At 39.3% G+C, this 24,704-nt stretch overlaps 1 protein-coding gene across 2 annotated transcripts in view; it reads left to right on the top strand.

Moving 5' to 3' along the window:
* The window catches only part of COL14A1 (collagen type XIV alpha 1 chain), a 248,731-nt gene that overhangs the window by 97,196 nt on the left and 126,831 nt on the right, over positions 1–24,704 (top strand). For both annotated transcript variants that reach the window (XM_072603195.1, XM_072603197.1), the window contains exons 15-20: positions 833–972; positions 7,697–7,823; positions 10,353–10,492; positions 13,460–13,592; positions 21,717–21,779; positions 24,278–24,429. In XM_072603195.1, coding sequence (XP_072459296.1) covers positions 833–972; positions 7,697–7,823; positions 10,353–10,492; positions 13,460–13,592; positions 21,717–21,779; positions 24,278–24,429 — 755 coding nt within the window. The remainder of the gene's footprint in view (positions 1–832; positions 973–7,696; positions 7,824–10,352; positions 10,493–13,459; positions 13,593–21,716; positions 21,780–24,277; positions 24,430–24,704) is intronic.

The raw sequence follows: 24,704 nt of genomic DNA, 5'->3' as shown, positions 1-24,704 counted from the left end.
CTTTCTCTGGATATATTCCAGCTCCATTACTTTTTTCTAAGAGTAGTCCAGATGTTGATGTATACAGTCAGGTTAGCAGGCATTGATTGATTAAATCAAGACATCACCCTCATGATGGCATTGGTCCTCTTCCAGGAGGAAGGAGGAAGGAGCAAGGCACAATGCTTAATGCTGGCAATACAAATTATAGGCAGGAAAAAAACACTGGTTGCCTTCAGGAAGCTTATAATCTAAAGTGGAAAACAATACACTAGGGAACTGGAGGAAGGAGGTACCCTCTAGTTAGGATTCACAGCCAAGGAAAGCTATCACTTCATGTTACAGATGTTTCCATTAGCTAAGGGAATGTATGACAATTAATGATTCTCTAAGAAAGTTGTTCAAGGTTGATAACATCAATTCATATCAGATCTAAGGGTTGAAGATTAGAATAAAGCCAGCATTGTTGATGATAGACAAGAATTTCAAGAAGCATGAGCATCTCTTGCCTACCAAATAGAAATGGAAAACCCACATTTCCTTGTCAAAAGCCTTTTTATTTTTAAAATACTTGATTTTTTACTGTTAATAATCCTCTCTAAGGTAGGTTCCAATTTTGTTTTTTGAGTTTTTTTAGTACACATATTGGATTTTTTAATGTTTCAGTAACATGCCAGTCGCTCTAGGGAGTCAATAATATTAAATAATAATTTGACTGATTACTTTTCATCTGTAAATGAAAGAAGTTTTTGGAAGTCAGGCTTGTTCCTTAGTCTTTTTTTTTAAACATGTTGAGTTTTTGTTTGTTTGTCTGTTTTTAACATTTTTCTCTCCTCTCCTGCTTACTCCAAAGTGCCTCTTAGTCCACCAAGAAATCTGAGAATTTCTAATGTTGGTGCAAACAGTGCTCGAGTAACATGGGATCCTGTTTCAAAAAATGTCAACAGTTACCTCATTTCATATTCCAAGGCTAGTGGAACTGAAACCAATGAGGTAAGCTGTGGAATGATGATGGCAACTTTGAAAGGACTTTATTTTCATGTTTTCATTAGAGCTTTAAACTCATGTAAGATGTACCCCTTATCCTGGACAGGACTAAATCTAAAAGACTCCCCAGAGAGACATTCACATTGGAGAATTCAAGTCAGGTGTAAAAAGAAATACTATGGAATAGAAACTAATTCTAGTCTTAATTACTGTGGAAGATGGATACATTATTTGGCACATAGTATGCACTCAATAAATATTTGTTGATTAATTGTTTATAGAACCTTATCTCCTTGGAATCATAGACAGTCAATCAATCCATCAAGCAACAAGTATTTATTAAGTGCCTGCCACATGTTAGTTACTGTGCTAAGCATTGGGGATGCAAAAAGGGGCAAAAAACCAGCCCCTGTCCTCAAGCAGCTTACATTCTACCCAGGGGAGACAACATGAATCCAACTATATGTAAAATTTTACATATGTACAGTATAAATTACAGAAGTAGTTTTTTCCTCAAACTTTTCATCTCCCGTAATAGCTTGCACAGTGCTATCCATGTGATAAATTATTAATAATGATTTTAATGAACTGATATTTACACAGAATTTTATGGTTTGCAAAACACTTTCCATTTATTATCTCATGTGATCCTAACGTGAGGTTTAGTACTTTAGATATTGTGTTGCCCATTTTACAGAGGAGGAAACTGAGATTCGGAGAAGTTGTGGCTTGTCTATGGGCGCATATCTAGTAAGTACAGGAACTGGGATTTGTATCCAGTTTTCACGTGATTTCAGGTCCAATTTTTTTTCTAATATACCAACCATACTTTCTCTTTGTAAATAAAATTTCTGCTTAGTAAATGTGTTTGAAGATGAATTCTTTTAAAAATAGGATACCAGATTTTCCTTGGCAGTCCTACTTCAGGCAGATAAATTTAAAAGGGAGACACAGTTGAGCTTGATTGCTTTCCTTTCTTTTTGTTTATAGACATGATTTTCACCATTATAATAAACTCAGACAAGCACTTCTCACACAGTCCTTGTAGTATGCAGTTATTTCAACAATGTTTTTAGGAAAGATGTATTAATGTTCAACTTGTACTGCCTAGAAAACCGTCTTAAAGAAACTGGTTCTATATAGGATATTCAATTACTTGAGCTAATAGCTAGATATGGTAACAGAGTTAATGCCAAACCATAAATAATAGGGTATTTATTCATTTATATGGCATCATTAATTTTCCAGATAGCTAAAATATACCCCTTAAATTGCAAAAACTTTTTAGAAATACTAACCATTTTGGAGGCCAATCTTTCTAAAATTCATTACATAGACTTCTGACTACTTTAGTAGAGTATATTCCTACTCTCATTTTTTGTCTGTCATTTAGAAGAGGACCAGTGACATCATGGGATTATGCCTTGACTTGCAGGTGAATTGGATTTAACTAAGGCACAGTGGCACAAAGTGGTCAGCCTCACTTTCTCTCCCAGAGTCATTGAAATCCAGTGGCAAAAGAAAAGTCTTACTCTAAATGCTTCTATAGTGCTTTGCTTTCTAAGTGCAAATATCTGCTTTTTATGTTTTGTTTTTTCTCCTTCATCACTTTTTAAATTTCTGCTATGAATTCTTGCTTCAACTGTCTCTTGCACCTGCTGCTTCTAATCTGCTATGGTTGGCAAAAAGATAACCAAAGTTTATAACTGTTTGTAAAGTAAGAATAAATAAACTCTGAGTTAGGGCTAGAATTAGGGATCTCCTGTAAACTCAGTTCATTCTGACCTTTGTAAAATCTTTTGAGTATTAAATTTTTTTTGGTTTATATTCTTATTCTTAGCCATGTTTAGCATAACTGAGTTTTTTCTATAACTAAAATCTAGTTAAATATGGTTTTACTTGGCTTTGGAATTATTTCTGGTAGGCAGATGTACCTTCAAAAGTCATTACTTTTGCTTAAAGTAATATTGAGAATGGAAATTTCGAGAGTGCCTGCTGGGCAATAGTTTTCCCCTGAAAGCAGGCTGGAAACATGAAAATGGATATAGGATTTTTAAAAACTGCTACTTAGTTTGCTGAATTCATAATCCAGACTTGTCTTTAAAAGTTTCTTGAAGTATATTTATAGTCTCTCTCTAAGCACTTGTAGAAACTTTTGGTATTGGAAACCAAAAAGAAATTAGAAAAGATTCATTAAACAAGTCTCTATTAACAGAAAGATATTTATTTGGATTGTCCCCTTGGAAATCATATTTGGTTCATTCAGGGCTTCTTCAAATGAACATAACTCACTTCTTATTTAGTTAATATTTATAGTAATGAAGTAATACATACTAAAAATATAGTAATAAAATGGAAAACTACATAATGATCAAAAATTAAACATCTTCTAAACCTAAATGCTACTATTCCAATTGTAATAGGAAGAGATTGAAGCCCTGTTAATAACAATAATAATTATAGCATTTCTGTAGCACTTTAAGATTTGCCAAACACTTTAATATTACATTTGATCCTTACAACAATTCTGGTGCTATTGTTATCCCTGTTTTAAGGTGTTAGAAACTGAGGCGGAGAGAGGTTAAATAAACTGTCCAGTCACACAACTAGGGAGTGTCCAGGGCTGGATTTGAACTCAAGTCTTTTATCACTCCAGGTCCAGTGCTCTATCTACTGTGCCACCTAGCTAGGAGGAAAAGTCATCCATAAAGCTGATGAGAATGCAGTTTTAGCCCTTCTGAATGCTGTTCAAAGGCTCAATCTATGTTTTCTCCATAAATTCCTTTAAAATTTGGTTTTCTACTTTTTCTGTCACAAACCATATTCTTAAAATGGCTTCATAACAATGAATTATTTTGTTGCCAGTTAGGATCAATTTCCCAATCTTCTCCAAACCTTAGAACTGGAATAAAATAAAAACTAAAAGCCAAAACATTTCATTATTGCTTGGCCGATACAATTTATATATATATATATATATATATATATATATATATATATATATATATATATATATATATATATATATATATATATATATAATTTCTGGATGGAACAAAATCATCTTAATCCTGAAGTTGTATAATAATATTTTGTCTGTTCAGTGTTATAAGTAAAAGCTGCACGTGTAGAGCCCATCCTACTCATCAAATGGATTATGGGTTTGAAAGAGATCTACTCATCAAACATGCTGAGGGGTGATCCTTTAGATCTCTTCAAATTACATGGAAACCAGTGGAACTCAGAGTCCTAGAGTCCACCTGTTATTCCTCACTCTCGTTAGATGTGTGAATCTCACTAGATTCATACATCTGTTTTATGTCGCTTCTGACATATGGTTCTTTGTTGGTCAGAAGATCATAGATTGAAGTGCTGGGAGGAACCATAGAGGCTATTGAGTCCAATTCCCCCCATTTTACAGATGCAGAAGCTAAAAGACAGGATTCCAAATAGTGTATTCCTGACTCCAAGACCAGTGGAGTCCATGACTCATTATCCATGACTATCCTGCCTCAACATATGTTATATGTGACATATGGGACACTCTATTCTTACCTATATAACCATATATAGAATGAATACATATGGGATAAACATATGATTCCATTATCTTTTTTTTTTAGTTGCCACATCATACTATTGACTCATTTGAGTTTCCAGTCCACTAAAACCCCAAAGTCTTTTTCCAGAACAATTATTGTCTATAGTGCTTCCTCTATTTTTCTACTTGTGACATTGGCTGTTTGTAACCAAATATAAGACTTTTACATTTATCCCTATTGAATTTCATCTGATTAGATTTAGCTTAACACTCTAGCCTGTCAAGATTCTTTTGGATCCTGACTCTGTCATCCAATGTGTTAGCTATGCCCATCGGGATAAAGTCATCTGTAGATTTAATGAGCATACTTCCTATGTATTTATCAGAGTCATTGACAAAGATGTTAAGCAACATAGATCCCTGAGGTACTCCACAGTGGTCTTCCTGCCACATTGACTTTGAGCCATTAACAAACCTTCTTTGAGTTCAATCATCCAACCAGCTCCCTGGTTCCTCTGAGTGTGGCATCTATTAAGGAGCTCTTCACCCCTTTTTGTGTCATATACCTTCTTTGGCAATCTGATAAAACCCATAAACTCCTCAAAATAATGCTTTATATAATGAAATAAAACTCATGGGTTATAGAGGAAACCAGTTATGCTGAAATTGTTATGATTTTTTTTAAAGTTCTAGGTTTCTTAATTAAGAACCCCTGATTTTGATCCATATATATTCATTTTATCCAGGAAACTAGGGTGATATATTTTATCAAAAATTTGGTAAAATCAAACAATCCACAACATTCCCGTTCTCATCTGTTAGTTTAGTAATCCTCTAATCCTGTCCAAAAAAAAAAAAAGGAACTGGGGGTTAGTTTGGCATGACCTCTTCTTGATGAAGACCAGGTGGCTCTTTGTAATTGCTAATTTCTTTTCTAGATATTAGCCAACTGTCTCTTTAGTGATTCATTCTAGAATTTCCCCAAGAATTCTTGCAGTCAAGCCCACTGGTCTGGAATCTTTTCAGGCTGTGGTGATTTCTGGATTCTTTTGGCTTCCTTGTTGTTGGCAGTTGATTTACATTAGTAAAACTTCCTCAGAAAATAGTTATCATCTCTGTCAATAACATCTAATCTTTTATCCTCATCCCAATTTTTTGGGGGACATCAGCAACTTATTTAAGCATGTCATGTTGAAGGCTTTTCAATTAAGCAGCATATCTTCTCACTTCTATTTTTCTTCTAATTTAGCACTGATTTTCATCTTTGTTGTTACAAGTCAGTGGTTTGAATATACACAGATAGCTATGTATGTTATTGAAAATGACTCCCACATTAGAAACTAGTCATTTCTTATCTATCAATATATAGGCAGCTTCATTTTGTGTGTATAGTGTTTGCTACTCATGCTGGGCAATGCCTTCTAATCTCTTCTTGAAGAAAATATTTATCATCCGTAGCTGTAAGCAGGGATGTTCAAGTAAATGTTTAACAAATGGCTCTCTGGAGAAAAAAATGTACACAACCAACAGCTGGCGTAGGTGACCACAGGGTCCCTTCTCGTTTTATGATCTCATGTTCAGATGAGATAGATAGGAACAAGGGAAGACTCGCTAAGCCAACGTGCTAGGAGATAGTGAGTTTAGGCACAGCAGAGCTCTCAGCCCGGGGAGAAAAAGCAGCTTAGGAGCTAGCCAGGAGGCAGGTTGTTACAATTGCACTTCAGTAGCCTGGGAAATGTAGGGAAAGGCAAAAATCCTGAGACTTATAGGGAGACACCCTGGACTGACTCCAAATAATGGAACAGTTTGGCAAGCTAACTCAGCCGGAGACCCAGGGATGGATCTTTTATAGGTCTGTCTTCTCATAAAACCAATTTTGTCTGCATAGGGTCTGTTCTTCTCATCACCCCCAAAGCATCTCCACTGCCAAGCCTCTTCATTTTTCATCTTCCTTCTCTTGGGTTCTACTCTTTGTTTCCCAAATGCTAAGTTCTCCTTGCTGACACCTCTTAGGTGACTGATCAGTATTGCTTCCAAAGGTGGCTCTCTGGGGGGGGTGGGGGGGTAGGGGGGGTGAAGAACTTTTGAATATTAAAAAAAAACCTCACATTAATGTGGCACTTTAAGATCTGCAACATACTGTACATAATTTATGTCACAACATAATTTATGTCACAACAATCTTTGGAAGTAAGTGCTATTATCCTTCCCATTTTACAGATCAGAAAACTGAGGCTTAGAAGAGGTAAATAATAACATTTATATGACACTTGAAGGTTTGCAAAGTGCTTTACAAAGGTTATCCTATATTATCCTAACAACAATCCTTGAAGGTAGATGCTCTTGCTATTCCTGTTTTCCACATAAGAAGACCGAGACTGAGATAGGTAAAATGACTTAACCAGAATCACACAGCTAGTAAGTATTTGAAGTTAGATTTCAATTCAAGTCTTCCTGACTCTGGTCCAGCACTCTATCCATTATCCAGTGCTCTACGCATCTGCCTTTTTGTGTGTCCCCTACCTAGCACATTGCAAGACATGTAATGGATGCTTAATAATTGATTGAAATCTACATCTACCCATCTACAAGCATTTATTAAGCACCTACCATATGCCAGGCACCTTACCAGGTGAAATAGATGAAGATAAAAATTATAGTGATGATACTCTGTCTGAGAAAGGGATTTGGACCTAGCTCTTTCTGACTTCAAGGCCAGCACTCCGTACACTTTGCCACATACTCATAAGATTCTGTGCGCAGAATGATTCCTTAGATTTCTTTGAACTTGATTCTACTGGGAAGCTACAAAAATTGCATGGGATTGATTAGACTAGGATCTACATGACTTAGCTAATCAGACAACAGAGTTCAGGAGGTAAAGCCGAAGCCTAGAAGTTGGAGAGTCAGCGTATGTTAGTTTATCTGTCACTTTAGTTGCCTGTGTTTGAAATGGAACTAACCCAGGCCTAATCTGTAGGGATGTTATGAAGATTGACTGATTAGCAAAATGCTTACAAATATAAATTCAGAAATATATGCTAATAAACCTACCACATTCAGGAAGGAATGTCAGAATGGCTAGTATTTATGTCTCTGTCAGCCAGCCAAGTTAGCCACAGACTGTAATGAAATGGCCTATGTATAGAGAGTATTAAGTGTAACTGTTATGACTTTTATTTTCTACAGATTGAAGTTGATGGGGTTTCCACATACTCACTGAAAGGCTTGACAGCCCTCACTGACTATACCGTTGGCATTTCCTCTGTCTATGATGAAGGGCAGTCTGAGCCTTTGATGGGGAGTTTTACCACAAGTGAGTCTTCATTTCTTTTTTGAAATGTTTTCAAGAGTAATTGGTTATCAGCTTAGATCTCAGGAAGGCAGAATTTACATCAGTGTCTTTCCAGCTCTTTGGAAACGTATGACATAGTTCCCTCATTACTTTCACGCTATTATACTTAATGAACGCAGAATGCAGGTTGCATTATCTTGACTGGCTGCTCATTGCCCCCTCCCCTTTTTTTTGAGTCAGTCAGGGTTAAGTGACTTGCCCAAGGTCATGCAGCTAATAAGTGTCTGAGGCCATATTTAAACTCAGGTCCTCTTGACTTCAGGGCTGGTGTTCTATTTACTGTGCCACCTCGCTGCCCCTGTTGCTCATTTCCTATCAAATTGCAGGGAAGGAAAGAGAGGTTGTTATTTGTTTTCTTTATACTCAGAAACCATATCTAATTCTCATGTTTATTCAGCTGACTTATTAGAATAAATGACCAAATAAATTCCAAATTGCTTTTTATTGCTCAGCCAGAACCAGTCCCATGAAAAAAACTGTAGTTATGAAGAGTTCAAATACTGGATCTACTACTTATTACTTGAGTGACCTTGAGCACATCACTTAATCTATCAGTTTCTTCAGTCGTAAAATGTGATTTGATAAGACATGATGAGGGTAAACTTCAGAAAGACCTGGGAAGACTTAGATGAACTGATATAATATGAAGTGAATACATTGTACATAGTAGCAGTGATATTGAACAATGATCAATTGTGAGCAACTTAGGTATTCCCAGCAATAAAATGATCTGAGATAATTCTGAGGGACTTATGATGAAAAATGCTATCCACTTCTAGAGAAAGAACTGATGAAGTCTGAATGCAGATCAAAACATACCTTTTAAAAAAATTTTCTTAATTTTCCCAAGTATTTTTGTCTGTGTTTTCTTTCTCAGTATGACTAATATGGAAATATGTTTTGCATGACTGCACAAGTATATCCTATATCAAATTGCTTGCCTTCTCATGAGCGGGGAGAGTGAGGAAGGGTGGGAAAGAATTTGGAACTCAAAATAAAAAGTAAAAAAAAAAAAAGGTTAAAAATTGTTTTTACATGTAATTGAAATTTTTTTTCTAAACAAAAAAGTGATTTGGACTAGATTGTCTCTGAGATTCCCTTCCAGCCCTAGGTCTATGATCCTAAGATTTTATAGGGTTATGTATGATCCTTTACTCATCTTTGTGCATTAGTATACCCAGAGTGAGCCTCAACTGTGTAACATAATTCACTTGTAAAATACTTTTTGAGAGCAACCTGTTACATCTTCATAGCTCTAAGATGTAACAGTGTTTCCCTTCCTTTGGACACACTCCAGTCTGTCAGTGTCCCATTTAACAACATACAGAATTCATAACACAATTATCTCTATGGGGTTGAATGAGAATGAGCTAAGTCTGTTATCTCACTTGTTTGGCCAATATCTTTTCATTAATGTAGCCAGAAATTTGATGGATATTTTGGCAGCTTCATTAACACTTTTATGAACAGTATTGACTCATGTAAAACTTTGCAGTTAGGTTTTGAGTGTTTTTTTGAAAACTTGAACTACTATTAAGCCACTCCTCTCCTGTCCTGTCTTGTGCTGTTGATTTTTTGAACCAAAGTACAGAACTTTACATTTATCCACACTAAATTTTATCCTGTTAGATTTGGCCTATTTTTCCAGCCTATTGAGATATTTTCTGCCCCTAACTCTGTCATCCAACATTTTAGCTATCCCTCCCAGTTCTGTATCATCTACTGATATGAGGTACATGCCGTCTATGAACGATCTCTGAGCTTATAACATCACCAGGCAGTGAAGTAAGCACAGAAAGGAATAAAGCCAACTATGAATTCCTTTAGTCATGGGGGAATATTAAAATGGGTTGCAACAAAATAGTTGGGAAAATCATGAATGCTGTTTCCATAACTTTAATATTTTATTAAAAGAGCCAGAGAGACCATCTAATGGAGTTGGTTCTGAAAAGCACAATCCAACACCACGCACAAAGTAGTGTGAACGTGTGTATTGTAGTAGAAAGAACACTGATTTGGAGAGAGGACCTTGTTTCAGATCCAGGCTTTGACATTCACTACCTGTATGAATTGGGATAAGTCACTTCATCTTAGGGGAACTATTTCCTTATCTGTAAAATGAAGGTTTTGGACTAAATGGCTTATTTCTAAGGGCCTTTCCAGCTCAAATACTCTAATGCTATGAGTTATAAATAAACTCTTGAATGGGACTCTATTGCTTTAAAAGCAGACTTGGTGGTGGTGTTCATTCAATGGCTTTCCCCATTTGTGCTCCTTGTGAGCACTAGGAAAAGAAATGTAGGCCCCTGCAGCAAAGCATTGTATGATGCTTTGCACTTTCTCTTAGTGCTCTGTGATGTTTCTCGAGGGAAGGCTTCCCAGCTGCTACACGGTCACCCTTGAATGTTCCGATGGCCCCAGGGAAGTTCCTGTGGTTTGGCTCTGCCAGTTTTTTATCTGCCTAACACAATCCAAAACTTTGGCTTGCAGAACAAATTCCAGCCCAGCAGTATCTGGATATTGACGAAGTATCACAGGACAGTTTCAGAGTGAGTTGGAAGCCCTTGTCTTCTGATGTTATCCGGCAGAAATTGATGTGGATTCCTGTATATGGTGGAATGGTTGAAGAGGTGAGTAGAAGCCACAGAACAGTGCATAAGCCAAAAGACTTACTTAAATTTACCATAAGGGAGTGGGTGGCTGTTGTCTCATTTGACCTCTAAAGCAGGGGTCCTCAACCTGGGGGGCCGTGAATTTTTGTTGTTGTTCAGTAGTTTCAGTCATGTCTAACTCTTCATGACCCCATTTGGAGTTCTCTTGGCAAAGATACTAGAGTGCTTTACCATTTTCTTCTCCAACTCACTTTACAGATGGGGAAATTAAGGCAAATAAAGTTAAGAGACTTTCCCAGGGTTACACAGCTAGTAAGTATCTGAGGCCAGATTTGAACGCAGGTTGATGAGTCTTCCTGACTGCTGGCCCAGCACTCTATCCACTGTGCCACCTACCTGCCCTAGCCCCTCCTCTTTACTGGGACTAACAGGGGGCATTTGTCAAACTTGATGACTACCACTCATTTCTGACAATTCATGTGAGCACACATTATCCTGCTAGAAGGAGTCTAGAAAGCTTTACTAAGGGTTGATGTCATTGATTCATAAATAAGTACAATGCACATGGCGGAAGCATTTTGGCATAGTGGATAGGTACTTGGTTGGGATTTGGAAGGACCCTTGTTCAGAACTCACTTCTGACACTGTGGGACTCTAAGCAAATCACTTAATCTTTAAATGCCTCAGGCAACTTCCCAGAATTCCAGAAATTACAGATCCCTAGCATATTCATATCTTTATCTTTATGAGGTACTGTGTTAAGAAAATGGCATCTATGGATAGGATTTGGATCACTACATATTTTAATGGTAATTTTATCCTTCAAAAGGTGGAGGAAGCAACCAGAAGAACTGCTCTTTTGGAACCAATTCCTTTATTATTATTATTCTTTTTATTTATCAAGAGGAACTAGTTACTGATGGAAACAGTCACTGTTATCTTAGGGGAGAAGTCACTGTTATCTCAGAATTTATGATAGCAAAGAAGAGGAATGCCAGGTATATTCTGACATGCACCCTAGATTTTGAGGGAGATTTAAACAGTTCAAGACATAGGATAAGTAGGATCCCATGACCTATAATACTATGGGAGAAACAAACCCAGATCAACATCAAATACACGCTGAGTAAGAGTGCATTTACATGTCCTTGACAATTTCAAGTTATCAGGCCTGGCCCACATTTTGCATCCTATATTATTGAAAGAACCAAATGAATGGCATTATCCAGCCATTGTTAATGAATTTTGAAAGCTATGGAGAAAGAGAATGGATTCATGAGACAGGAGGGTGAATATCGTGAATTCCAGAAAATGGAAGAGTGTAGTTGACAAATTGTAGGTGGGGGAACTTGACTTTAGTTTCCGACAAGTTTCTAGTATAAATAAAGGGCTGGTTGTTGAACATCTAGAAAAGGATGCAGTGATCATAAATAGCCAGCATGACTTCATGGAGAGCATACCATGCAAGACTAAATTTATTTTCTTTTTTCAATGGTGTTAAAAGACTGATAGATCAAGGAACTACTGTAAGTGTGGAGCTTATTGAGATTTTTATTTCGAATAAATTCATCAATTATTTTTGGTTTTGCATTGTATTCATTTTTGGATATAGCATCCTCCCTCTCACCCAACTAAAGGAAGCCTCTCTTGAAACAAAGAAAACCAGAAAAGCAAAACTAATTGATCACAATGATCACATTTAACAGTGCTTACAACATTCCACAAGTACAGTCCCTTGCTTCTCTGCCAAAAGGAGGAAGGTGATTCCTTATGTCTTCCTATTTTTATTGATTGTATTAAATATTTTCCAAATATGTTTTAATCTGGTACAAGCCACATAGGAGAGCTTTGCAAGCAACATGCCAAGCTGGGTGCATGTTTGACATCTCTGGGCTAGATGGTTGTACAAAAAGATAGATTTGGAACCAATTGAATGGTACAGAAGAAAGCTTCCAATGGAGTACCCTGGGGATCTGTGATTGACCTTGTGCTATTTAACATTCATCAATGATTTAGATAAAAGCCTGTTGAATTTGCCAATGATATAACGCTAGAAGGTACTGCTAAGAAAAAGGACCAGGCATTTATTAAGCACCTACTATGTGCCACATGCTGTGGCTTTGCACCTATTACCATATTTGGTTTTCATAATAGCCCTGGGACGTAGGTGCTGTTATAATCTCTATTTTCTATTCGTGGAAACTGAGGCAGGCAAAGGTGAAGTGAGTCTTAACCAGCTATTAAGCTGTACAACCAGCCTGTAAGTATCTGAAGTCCAATTTGAAATTAGATCATCTATACTACACGCCCAGCACTCTATCCACTGTGCCACCTAGATGTTAACACACTGAATGTGTGATCCAAAAAAAAAAAATCTTGACAAGCTATAACACTGGGCTGAAACTAATAAGATAAAATTTAATAGATGTAAATCTAAAATCTTACCCTTGAGTTAAAAAAAATAACTTACATATGCAAATGGAAGAGGTATGGCAAGCCAGATGAGAAATAGGACACTTTAGTAGATTGCAGTTTCAATATGGATCAAAAGTTTTGCCAGTGAATAGTGATTTTTTTTCAGTCGCAGCAGCTCATGAAGGCTGTCAAAGGAGTTGTGACCTGCATCAGTGGAGTAAATGGCCAAACCAATGAAATGACTTAATCTTGAATTAAGTTAATTGATTTCAATTGGGGTAGCATATTCTCAGTCACATTTTCTGTACTAGTTTCATGATATATTTCTCCTCCTTCCTCTTCCCTTTCCCCTTCCTCTTTTTCCTCTTCCTCCTTCTCCTCCTCCTTCTTGTTCTTCTTCTCCTTCTTCCTCTTCTCCTTTCTTTCTTCTTCTTCTCTTTCTCTTTCTTCTCTTTCTCCTCCTCTTTCTCCTCCTTCTTTTCCTCCTCCTCCTCCTCCTCTTTCTTCTTCTTCTTCTTCTTCTTCTTTTTCTTCCTTACTATTTGTGACAGCTGACCAAATCTGTTTCAGGTTGTCTTAAATGAAGATCAAGACACATATATTATTGAAGGTCTCCAACCTGGCACAGAGTATGAAGTTTCTCTGTTGGCTGTACTCAGTGATGAAAGTGAGACAGAGGTGTTGACTGTTGTTGGAACTACACGTAAGTCATGAGACAAACTGGAAAGCTTCTAGACAAAATTGTTCTGTTACACACAATTCTAGATTTCTTCCTGCATCGAGCAGACTTAGGTTTCCTTTTTCTTTAGAGTCCCTGACATGAGACTTAGCCTCTCCCACTGAAATCTACCTTTATCTCACTGCCTTCAGGCCCCAGATACCAGATAACAATCTATTCAATGAGTCCCTGCCAGGGTATTTATGGGGAAGAATAGTTGGTCTTTATAGATACCATCTGTATATTAACTATCACCTTCTAGCTACAGTGCCCTTCCCTTGCCTTTAAATTCAAACCCATTAATGTAGGATTATATGGTTGGTTAAGATGTGCTAAATTCCAGTATTTGTCCTTTATTTTTCAAAGAGGACCATGACATCAGGGAGATGATGACATGACTTGCAGTTGACTTGAATCTGAGGGAGTGAGGGCTGTAGAAGTTCAGCAGCCTCACTTTCTCCTCCAGAGCCATCTGGATCCAGTAACCAGATATTCATCAGGACAACTGGAGATGGCCCAGGATGCAATGGGAGATTCTGGCCCTTTAAGGCTAAGGTTTTTTCAGGTTCTCACTTTGAGTGAGGTAACTGCCATTCAGAGAATAGACCTCTTTAAGAAGTCAATCAAGGGATGGCCCCTTATTTAGAAAAAAGAAAAAAAATCAAATTTGGAGGGGAAGACCCTCAGGGTTGTTAGTCAAAAGAGAAACATTTACCACTGACATTCACTTGGAGGCAGGAGGCCCAAAATATAGCCATTAAGTGCAGCTTGGGCAAGGACCTATTGTGGTCCAATCTGTGAGTTCCAGAGTGAAAAAAGTTAAAGGAAGGAGGGAGGAAGGAAGGAAGGAAGGAAGGAAGGAAGGAAGGAAGGAAGGAAGGAAGGAAGGAAGGAAGGAAGGAAGGAAGGAAGAGAAGGAAAGAAAGAAAGAGGACAACAGGAAGGTAGTCAGTAGAGTAAGTTCATAAGTGGCCAGAATTTCTAATTGATTTGTGAAATTATGAAATGGGACAGGAACACCTAGTTCTTTGGGTACTTGCCAGGAAAGACTATGAATGGCACTGGGAAATGAGACTTCATGTCATGGTTTAATAAGGTGCAGAAGTTGCATAGGCAAACAGGCACAGAACAAAGACAAACAATGAAAGGGGGGATGGTTACAGAGAAGATGCCTTGGGGATGGGGATGAGATGGTAGATGGAGACAGACAGTGTGGGGAAAAGAATGAAAGGGGTAAGTAACTCACAGAACCTTGGATAAGAGTGAAGAAGGTAGACATGATTCTAGATTAGGTCTGGCAGGGGATGAGTGCCTATAGGACAATGACACAAGGGACTCAGGAAAGAGAACAGTACAAAGTTAAACTGGTTAACTATAAGGTCAAAATTTTGAATGGAGGAAGAGAAGAATGGAATGGAAGAGGCATTGATCAGATACTTACTATGTCTAGGCATTGTGCTAAGCACTTTAAAATATCGCATCTGATCCTCACAACAACTCTGTGAGTAAGTGCTCTCTCATTTTACAGTTGAGGAAACTGAGGCAGGTGGGGATTAAGTGATTTGCCCACAGTTACACAAGTAATAAGTGTCTAGAGATGGATTTGAACTCATTTCTTTCTGTCTCCAGGCTAAGCACTTTGCCAAAAGTGAGATAGGAGCACAGGACACCAAGGATCGGAGATACTGGAGATTGAGATCAATCATTTTTTGCTGTTGTTGTTCAGGCATTTTCAGTCATGTCCAACTCTGTGACCCCATTTGGGGTTTTCTTGGCAAAAATACTGGAGTGGTTTGCCATTTTTTTCTCCAGTTCATTTTACAGATGAGGAAACTGAGGTAAAGAGGGTTAAGTGACTTGAGGTGGAGGGAAGGGAAGTCACACAGCAAGTAAGTACTTGAGGCCAGATTTAAACTCCCTCCAGTCCCTGCACTGAGTAACTGCCTCAATAAGAAGCATCAATAAACATCTATTAAGCAGCATATACTATGTGCAAGACACTGTGTTAGGTGCTAGGGTTACAAGTAATAAGAATGAAAGAGTCCCTACTCACAAAGGGCTTATGTGCTAATGGGGAAATGCCAGCCACAGTAGCAGAGTACAAGACTCAGCACAAGATGGACTCAACTACAGGATTCCCAAGGTCCCTTTAGATTCTCACATCCTCTGAAATTCTGCAGCAGGATGTATTGATTGAGTTTATAAACATGGTGTAGTTGAAAGAGCCCTGGATTTTGGAATCAGAAGACGTCGGTTCCAATCCCATCTCTGCCGCTCCTTGTCTCTTTGGCCTTGGACAACTGAATCTCTTTGGATCTCCATTTCCTCTTCTCTAAAATGAAGGAGCTGGGCCAAGTGACTTCTAAGATCTTTTCCAACTCTAAATTTATGATACTATGACAAGATGATCTCTTCCAGCTGTAATATTTTATGAATTTGGGGCTGGATGATGTCTCTGATCCCTCCCTCTAATGCCTGTCATTCTCTGAGCCTTTCCAATCATAGCACACAAGCATCTGGTGATTTTCTCTTCACACTAGGAGAGCCCTGGATGCAGTAAGAGTAGACAAGCACAACTTTCCAATGGATCCTTCTCATAAGGCTGGTTGGAACTAAAGAAATTTTAAGATAATAGACCAATCAGTCCTGCTCTTTTCTATGCTGTAGAGCAAGTTTGCAGTTGTTGTTCAGTCATGTCCAACTCTTCATGACACTTTTTGAGGTTTTCTTGGCAAAGATACTGGAAGGGTTTGTCATTTCCTTCTCCAGCTCATTTTTCAGATAAGGAAACTGAGGTGAGTAGGGTGAAGTGACTTGCCCCAGGGTCACACAGCTAATAAGAGTCTGAAGGCAGATCTGAACTCAAGAAATGAGTTTTGCTGACTCCAGACTTGGTGCTCTGTCCACTGCACCTCCTAGCTCCCTCTTGGTGACAAGTCCCCCAAGCCCACGGTAACTCCCTGCCTTTCTGGGAGAAGTTGACATTAGAATTCTTTTTTAATTCATTAATTTAGTTTTAGTTTTCAACATTCACTTCCATAAGATTTTGAGTTTCAAATTTTCTCCCCTTCCCTCCCCTCCCCACTTCGCAAGACAGTATGCAATCTGATATAGGCTGTACTTATGCATTCAACGGTAAATATATTTTCACATTAGTCATAATGTTAAGAAGTAGAACTAATGGGAGGAACCACAAGAAAGGAGAAACAAAACACTGTAACAAAAAAAAGGAGAACAAATAGTCTGCTTCCATCTGCATTCAGACTCCGAAGTTCTTTCTCTGGATGTAGATGGCATTTTTCACTGTGAATCCCGTAGAATTGACATTAGGCTTCTGCAGAGACAATTGTAATGTGGGTTTGTGGATCAAATAATTAAAATGACCCAAAAGACATTTTGTGCTACAGAGAGAGGTCGTCCTCCTATATCATTCCAGATGGTTTAAAGTGATACCAGAACAGTAGCGATAATAATAAATAGCTAGTATTTATTTGTGCAGTCAGGCGCTTTGCTTCTCTTACATTTAACTACTTCGTACATTTTGGTATTTACTCACTTTGTGTTTTTGCTGGATGTATTTACATAGATACTTGTTTCTCCCATTAGAATGTAAGCTGCTTAGAAGAGCCTTCTAAGGGCTCTCCTCATAAGAGTTTTTTTCATTTTTCTGTTTGTATCTCCAGTGCCTGGCACATTGTAGATGAGGAATAGATGCTTATTGACTGCTCTAAGTCAGACAAAACTAGTAAAGAGCTTCTCCTTGCCTCTTCTTAGGACTGATCATCGCAACTCCTCTGATTTGGGGTGGGGAGGAAGAGGAAAGGGTTCATGTTATTGAATTACCAGGTCCTTCCACAAATAAGCTGCCCTTTTCTGTCGTACTTTCCTATTCTGTGGTGTTGTCAGCAGAATTGAGCTTCTGGGGAAAAGAGAGACCCCCACCTGAGGGAAGGCTCTATTCTGTGACGTACATGGAGGGCTAGCAACACCACAGCAGCATGTGTGTGTGTTCATGGACTCATTGGGTCACCCAGTCAGGGAACCTGTTGTTTCGAGTCCTCTGCAGTTGTCCAAGTTTCAGCAGGATAGGAAATATATCAGAATGTACTTTTTTGAGTAATGGAAATTTCAAATACTTTCCTGCCGGTTGAATTTTTTTTATATAAAGGTAAATAAATTCCATAAACGTATATGGCCTCTAGCATGAAACCAGCACATCGACTTCATTGTTCTTCACAGTCCTCATCCCCTCCAACATCCGAAATTTCCCTTCCCTTGAAAAAGAATTCTGTTTTTAATACAATGGAACTTTTTAGGAGGTATTCAGAGGGATCTTTTCATTCTGAGGGAAAGGGAAATTTGAAACATTTCTTCTCTCCCTATCCCCACCCCCAAAAAACCCCTCCTCACGCTTTTCTTGAAGAAATAAAGTCTTATCTACCCTTTGAATTCTGCCACCTCAGAAGACTGAAACACCATTTCTCTAACCTAGATAGGGAACTTAGAATGCCCTACACAATACAGAAAAATAGGCAATAATGCTTAATAGCATTGAGAACTAGGCACTAGAGGAAAGTGGAGGGTGGGGGAAGAAATATAGATAGATAGAGACAGAGAGAGAGAGAAATAGATGGATGATAGATAGGTGATAGACAGACAGACAGATAGATAGATAGATAGACAGACAGACAGACAGACAGACAGACAGACAGATAGATAGATAGATAGATAGATAGATAGATAGATAGAGATATTGTATCTATTCTATGCCAGGCACATGTGTGTGAGGGTGGTCAGAGGAAAGAAATCAAACAATGGGGAGGAGATAAAATATCTGCTGCTGCTGCCATTTTGTTGTTTTCCATCATATCTCACTCTTTGTGACTCCATGTGGGGGTTTACTGGCAAAGATACTAGAGTGGTATGCCCTTTCCTTCTCCAGTTCATTTCAGGAGGAGGAAAATGAGGCAAATAGGGTTAAGTGACTTGCCCAGGGTCACACAGGTAGTGAATGTCTGGGTCTAAATTGAATTCAGGTCTTTTTGACTCCAGGTACAGCACCCTAGTGGAGATTCCTTCAGTTGGACTAGTGGGATTCCTTCCTGCTCCCAGATTTTGTGATTCTGGATCCTTTAGTCCAGTGGATAGAGTGCCCAGCCATTTGCACCAGCTATTTGCACCCTGGAGACAATAGAAAACCATGATGGAAAAAAGTACATGGCTGCTCATCTTTTCCTTGTGTGTGAGCACCATATATATATACCCACACTTCACACTCTGTAGTCTGGGAAGGACACCCACCTATGCCCATAATGACCCTTAAATTCCCACTTAGGAAGATAGGGCATCTCTCTTTTCTTCAATATCCAAGTCTCTCAGATCTGGGACTTTGGGACTTCCATTGCTGAAGCTGCCCAGTTAACTTGGGGTTTACTGGCTAGATTCTTCCTTTCTCTCTTCCCTTCCTTTCTTCCTTCCTTCTTCTCTCTCTTTCTCTCTCTGTCTCTCTCTCTTTGTATCTTTTTCTTAAATCCATTTCACTGTGGAGTTCATAGATTGAACCACAATATGTCCCTGCCCAAATACCACTTAATAGCTATATTTGGACCCTCCTGACTCATAGTGATTGTCAATAGTAACTGTTTCTCTTTTAACCAGCAACCCAGAAGGTCTTCCCCTCCCCAGTTTGATTTTTTTTTTAATTAAAGGAGTCATCTCTTGACTTACTTCTTTAAGAGGCCTATCCTCTGAATGGGTGTTACTTCACTCAAAGTGAGAACCTGAAAAGGCCTTAGCTTAAAAGGGTCAGTGTCTCCTATTGCATCCTGGGCCATCTCCAGTCATCCTGATGAATATCTGGCCACTGGACCCAGATGTCTCTGGAGGAGAAAGTGAGGCTGCTGACCTTGCACTCAAATCCAAGTCAACTGCAAGTCATGTCATCATCTCCCTGATGTCATGGTCCTCTTCAAAAATGAAAGACAAACACAACAAAGCTGTCACTTTCATAGTACTGGGGGAGAAAGAGGGTAGGGTTGGCTGCTTTGAGTATGAGAGGAAGAGAAACCAGTACCTCCTCTAGAGACTAGTATATGTACGTAGACGTTATCACAAACTTTGGTAGCCTTCTTGAAGCATTTAAAGAGTTCCCATGTATAAAAAAAGCCATAGACTTGTTCTAACACCTAGCCCTAGAAAGCCAAACCAGAAATAAAGCAAAGAAGCCACAGAGGCATATTTGGGGTCAACGTAAAGGGAAAATAACCAAACAAGGAGGACTCTCCCCAAGCAGAATGTGGTCATGGGGGACTTTCAGTCTTCAAACAGAGCCTGGATGACCACTTGTTAGCCTGGTGTAGTAGAGGGAATTCTTGTGAAGGTGTAGATTGGACTCAGTGGCAGCAGATGTCCTTTTCAGGAGAGTGCAGCTCCTGCACACAGCACTGCCGCTCAGTTGCCACCAGCCTTTGAAACACATCTGGGTCTGTGGCTTCTGTAAAGCTAAAGCTGGCTCCTCATCTCAGGAGCACAGGTTAATAAACTGTCTCTGAAAGCATGAGCTGCAGGCCCATGTTACCTATCTAAAGTATAGAGGAGGGGGATTTCCTGCAGAGATCAAGGAACCTGAGTCAGTGCTCAGGATATTGCCCAACTTGTATGTGTGCTGGCATGCGCTCCTAAAGCAGATCAGGCGGTATCGTGCTGGGGTGAAGGAAAGGGCAGCGGGAGAGTGAGGGGGGGCATGTTGCGACTGCAGGGGGAGCAAGACACAGAGAAAGACACCTGGAAGCTAGTGCCTGCCCTCTTTCCTGCATATGTACCTGACACTAAAGAGCTGTCCAGCTGGTTCAAGCTAGAATGTGATTGGTGCCTGTTAATCCAGGAGCCCTAGCACCAGGGATGCTTAGCTTGTCTTTTCTTGGCTGAGTCTCCTCTGGCCCTGGACCACCTCCAACAGTTCAAAGTTCATTCTGGTAGGGCATAATCCCTATACTTCCCTTCCACTCAGTGACTACCTACCTTTAAAATAAACCTGGGTCTATGTAAAGCCAAAGCCTGCTCCCCAGGGCAGTAGCGCACAGGTCACCTCAAAAGTATAGAAGAAAGGGTTTTTAGGAAGACCTCAAGGAGCAGGGGAGGTATCTGAGACATTGTCTGTGGGCTGCCTGGGGCGCTGCCAGGATGAAAGGAACTGAGAGGGATGTTGGAAGCCTAGGGTCTGCCCTATGCACTACTTTAGGCCCACCATACTCAGCTGAGGCTAAAGAGCTGTCCAGGGTGTCAAGAGTGTGATTGATGCCTGTCAAATACAGAAGTTCTGGAGTTAGGGACACAACCTTTCTCCTCTTGGTTGAACTTCTTCCAGTCCTGGATTACCCCCCACCAAGGACTGCAGCTTGAGGTCCACCTCCCCAGTAAGCCTTGCTGGACCAGACAGTCTACATCATTAGTCTCTTCCTACCTGCTCTCTATCTTCTCTGCACCTTTCAGAGATAGCCTTAAAAATTAGTCCATGAGCACTTTCAGTTTGCTTTTCAAGTAGCAAGCACTCTTCTAAGCATTGGGAGTACAAAAACAAAAGTGAAAGGTCCCTGCCCTCAAGGTGCTTACCTTGGGATGGAGGAGACAGTGTGTGCATAAATAGGTATATACAAGGTACAAACAAAATAGATGCTATACAAGATAGCTTTAGAAGAGAAGGGGTGTGTGTATGAAGAGGGCAGAGACAGGAAAGGTCTCCCTCAGAAGGTGGCTGCTTGAGCTGAATCTTGAAGGAAGCCAGTTTCCAAGAGGCAGACAAGAGGAAGAGAGAGCATTTCAGGCAGGGGGAACAGGCAGTGCAAATGCATGGAGTGGGAAATGGAACATCATGTATGAAGAACACAGGCATGGATATAAGTAACATGATAGGAAGGAGGCATGATGTGAAGAGCTTTACATGCTAAAAAGAGAGTTCTTAATATTCCATCCCAGAGGTAATAGGGAGCCACTGGAGGCTGTAGATTATGTTGAGGTAGTGAGATGGTATCCTATTTTAGTGGGCTAATACCATTTCAAAATGATGGTTTTCCATTTTGAAAAATTCTAACAAGTGATTTCTGTTTTCAGTTGATGCTCCTTCAACAGTACCCACTGTCACAACTGTATCGCCTACTGACCCAATAACTTCAGGTAAGGATAAATAACTGCTGCCTCTCCCCATCCCCTCCACCAATAATTTGATTAAAGCAGAAGCTATGTCATATTTAGTGGCTTTTTTTAATTAGGAAAAGTAGATTGTTTCCCATCTACACCTCGAAAGCAGTCTCTTGACTCCTTCACCTTGGATGTTTCTCTTCTGTTCCACTCTTCCTTTTCTGGTTACTTTTCTCTAGCTCTTATGACTTTTTCTCATATTGCACTATAATGCCTATGAGAGCATCATTCTTTAAGAGACTTAGTTGCCTCCTTCTTGATGCCTTCTTTCTCTCTGTGACCTTTCATCATCTGGATATTCTTTGAATGGTGTTTGGGAAAAGATGACCCATTTTCATTTAGATGCCAGAATATTGTGGTCCAGTGGAAAGAGAACCATTCTGGAAGTGAGGAGTCCAGTGTTTTAGTCCAATTCTGTACCATCGGCTAGATTTATTATGACATTAGATATTAACCTATGTGCCTCAGATTCCTCATCAGTAAAATGAAAATAATAACAGCTAATTTTTGTATAGCACTTACAATGTACCAGGCACTGTGCTAAGTGCTTTGCAGTTATTATTTTAATGGATCTTCACAATAACCAGGGAGGTAGGTGCTATTATTTTATCCCAATTTTTTAGATAAGGAAATTGAGGCAAATAGATTAAGTGAACCCTCTGAGGCTAGATTTGAACTTAGATCTTCCTGACTCCAGGCTTGGTGCTCTATACACTGTATCACTAATCTAATCCATTTTATAGAAAGAATATAATGAGTTACAATAATCATTTTAAAAAGTAAAAAGTGCTATATGAATGAAAGATATTTTCTAATCTCAAAAACCTTGGAAAAATTGCCAGTTCCTCTATGGGTAGTGCTATGTTAGCTACTGTGAGTGATACAAAAGAAGCACAAGCCAAAGTTCCTACAAGGAAGAAAGAAAAGGAACTCTACAGGACACACGTGTGTGTCCATATAGGACACAAAAGTCCCATAAGTGGGAGGAAAATGAGAATATCGCAATGTCATGGAAATGGAGAAAGAAAAGAGTATCAAGAAAGAGCATATGGATAACATTATCACTTTGGAGAAGAGTCAAGGAAGATAAAGTCTAAGGCTTCTGGATTTGACCTAAAGGAAATTGTTGGTGACCTTGTGATGAAAATCAGATTATAAGGGGGAGGAGCAATGAGGAAATGGAGGCAGTGGATTTGGAGCCCTCACTTGAGAAATTTGGCATCAAAGGGAAGGAGAATAGGAAAATTGTTAGAAGGGATGGATAAATATATGGGTATAAGAAAGCAGAACACAGGAGCAGAGAGGTATGTGACCTTCTCAATAGAGGGTGATGGGGTAATACTTCATTAAGATCAGCTGACATTAAAATAAGTATAAGGAAGGTGAAGAGTTGGAGTTGGGATGCACATTAGAATTGGGATGCCAGACTACACTCCCACAAACATATAAAGGCAGATTAAGACCTGATCCTCCATGTAGCAAATGGAGTGGTGGTGTGAAGTATTTGGGAAGACTAGCACCGATGGGGTGAGGGCTTACTAAACCCCTTTCAGGGCTACTCATCCTCCTTTGGTGTCTACCTGGCATTTAAATCTCACATGTAGCTCTAAGAAACTGTAGCTCAAGCAGCAGGCACACCCTAGTAAACCATCTTGACAGACAGTCTAAACCAGGTTGAGGGTAACGGAGAGAGTAACTATGAATAAGAGGGATGTCTACCCCAAGCAGTTGAAGACTTTCCTCAGCAGAATGGACAGATGAGAACAATTTGTTCCAATAGCCATGAAGGTAGTTGAAGCAGACACTATGGAACACTTAGAACTTGGTCAGGCATCTGGAAGATGCCAAGCTCATCCATGCATCCTGGATCATCACCAATCATCCTGACTTTTGTCCTGCCACTGGACTTTGATGACTCAGGAAGAGGGAGTGAGGCTGATGACTGTGCAACTCTGCCTCACTTAAATCCAATTCATGTACACATCAAGACATCACCTATGATGTTATCAGTCCTCTTAGAAAACAACAGAATTCAAAGCAATCCACAAACATCTGAATGCCTGTTGTGAAGAAATGGTAGGCACTGTGCTAGATGGAAGTTATAAAGTCAAAAGTGACATAGGCTGTGTTCATGAGGAGCTTACATTCTCTCAGGAAATCCTTCTGTACATTCATTTCTATTATCCAGAAATTAATTCTCTTAGAGTGGAAAGATGGAGAGATTTTCAGAAATGACAGAATCTAAATGTTTTTGGGTTTACCTTGAAGACGAAACTACTTTCAATTTTTTTTCCCTGAAAATTGTTTCATGTTCCCCTCCAAGCCACAAGCAGGATAATTACAGAGGATCCAGAGTTGTGTTACTTTTCTTCCTTCATGTTTGTTAGGGTGCAGTTGCATCTCTTCTAAGGACTGGGCACCTCTTTGGAGGCATCCATTAAGAGTTCTTTAACTCTCATTTATGTTTGTTTTAGTTTTCCAAACAGGAATCAGAAACCTGGTTGTAGATGATGAATCTACTTCTAGCCTGCGGGTAAAATGGGACATTTCAGACAACAGAGTGGAGCAGTTCAGGGTGACCTACCTATTTGCTAAAGGGGACCATGCTGAAGAAGTGATAGGAACGGTCTGTATGATTTTAAGCTTCCTAGAAACTCTCTAGAGTTTTCTAACTAACACAGCTCTAACAAAGGAGGCACATCCTTGGAGAGTAATATCCTCGGTTAATAACACTTTGCTGCTAGTTTCCTTGATGGTTGTAAGCATTTTGTAGTCCCCAGTTTCTCACTTTGCTCCAAGGCTGTTTTTATCACTTGCCCTTGCTTCTTCCGGCTTAGTTAATAATGGCTTGCATGCTAAAGTAATATAAGGACAAATGTATAACAAAGTAATGGTAATTAT

This window comes from Notamacropus eugenii, chromosome 4 (genome assembly GCF_028372415.1).
Source record: "Notamacropus eugenii isolate mMacEug1 chromosome 4, mMacEug1.pri_v2, whole genome shotgun sequence".
NCBI classification, from domain to species: Eukaryota; Metazoa; Chordata; class Mammalia; order Diprotodontia; family Macropodidae; genus Notamacropus; species Notamacropus eugenii.
Note: the sequence above shows the minus strand (reverse complement) of the source record. Positions and strands in the feature narration are given on the sequence as shown.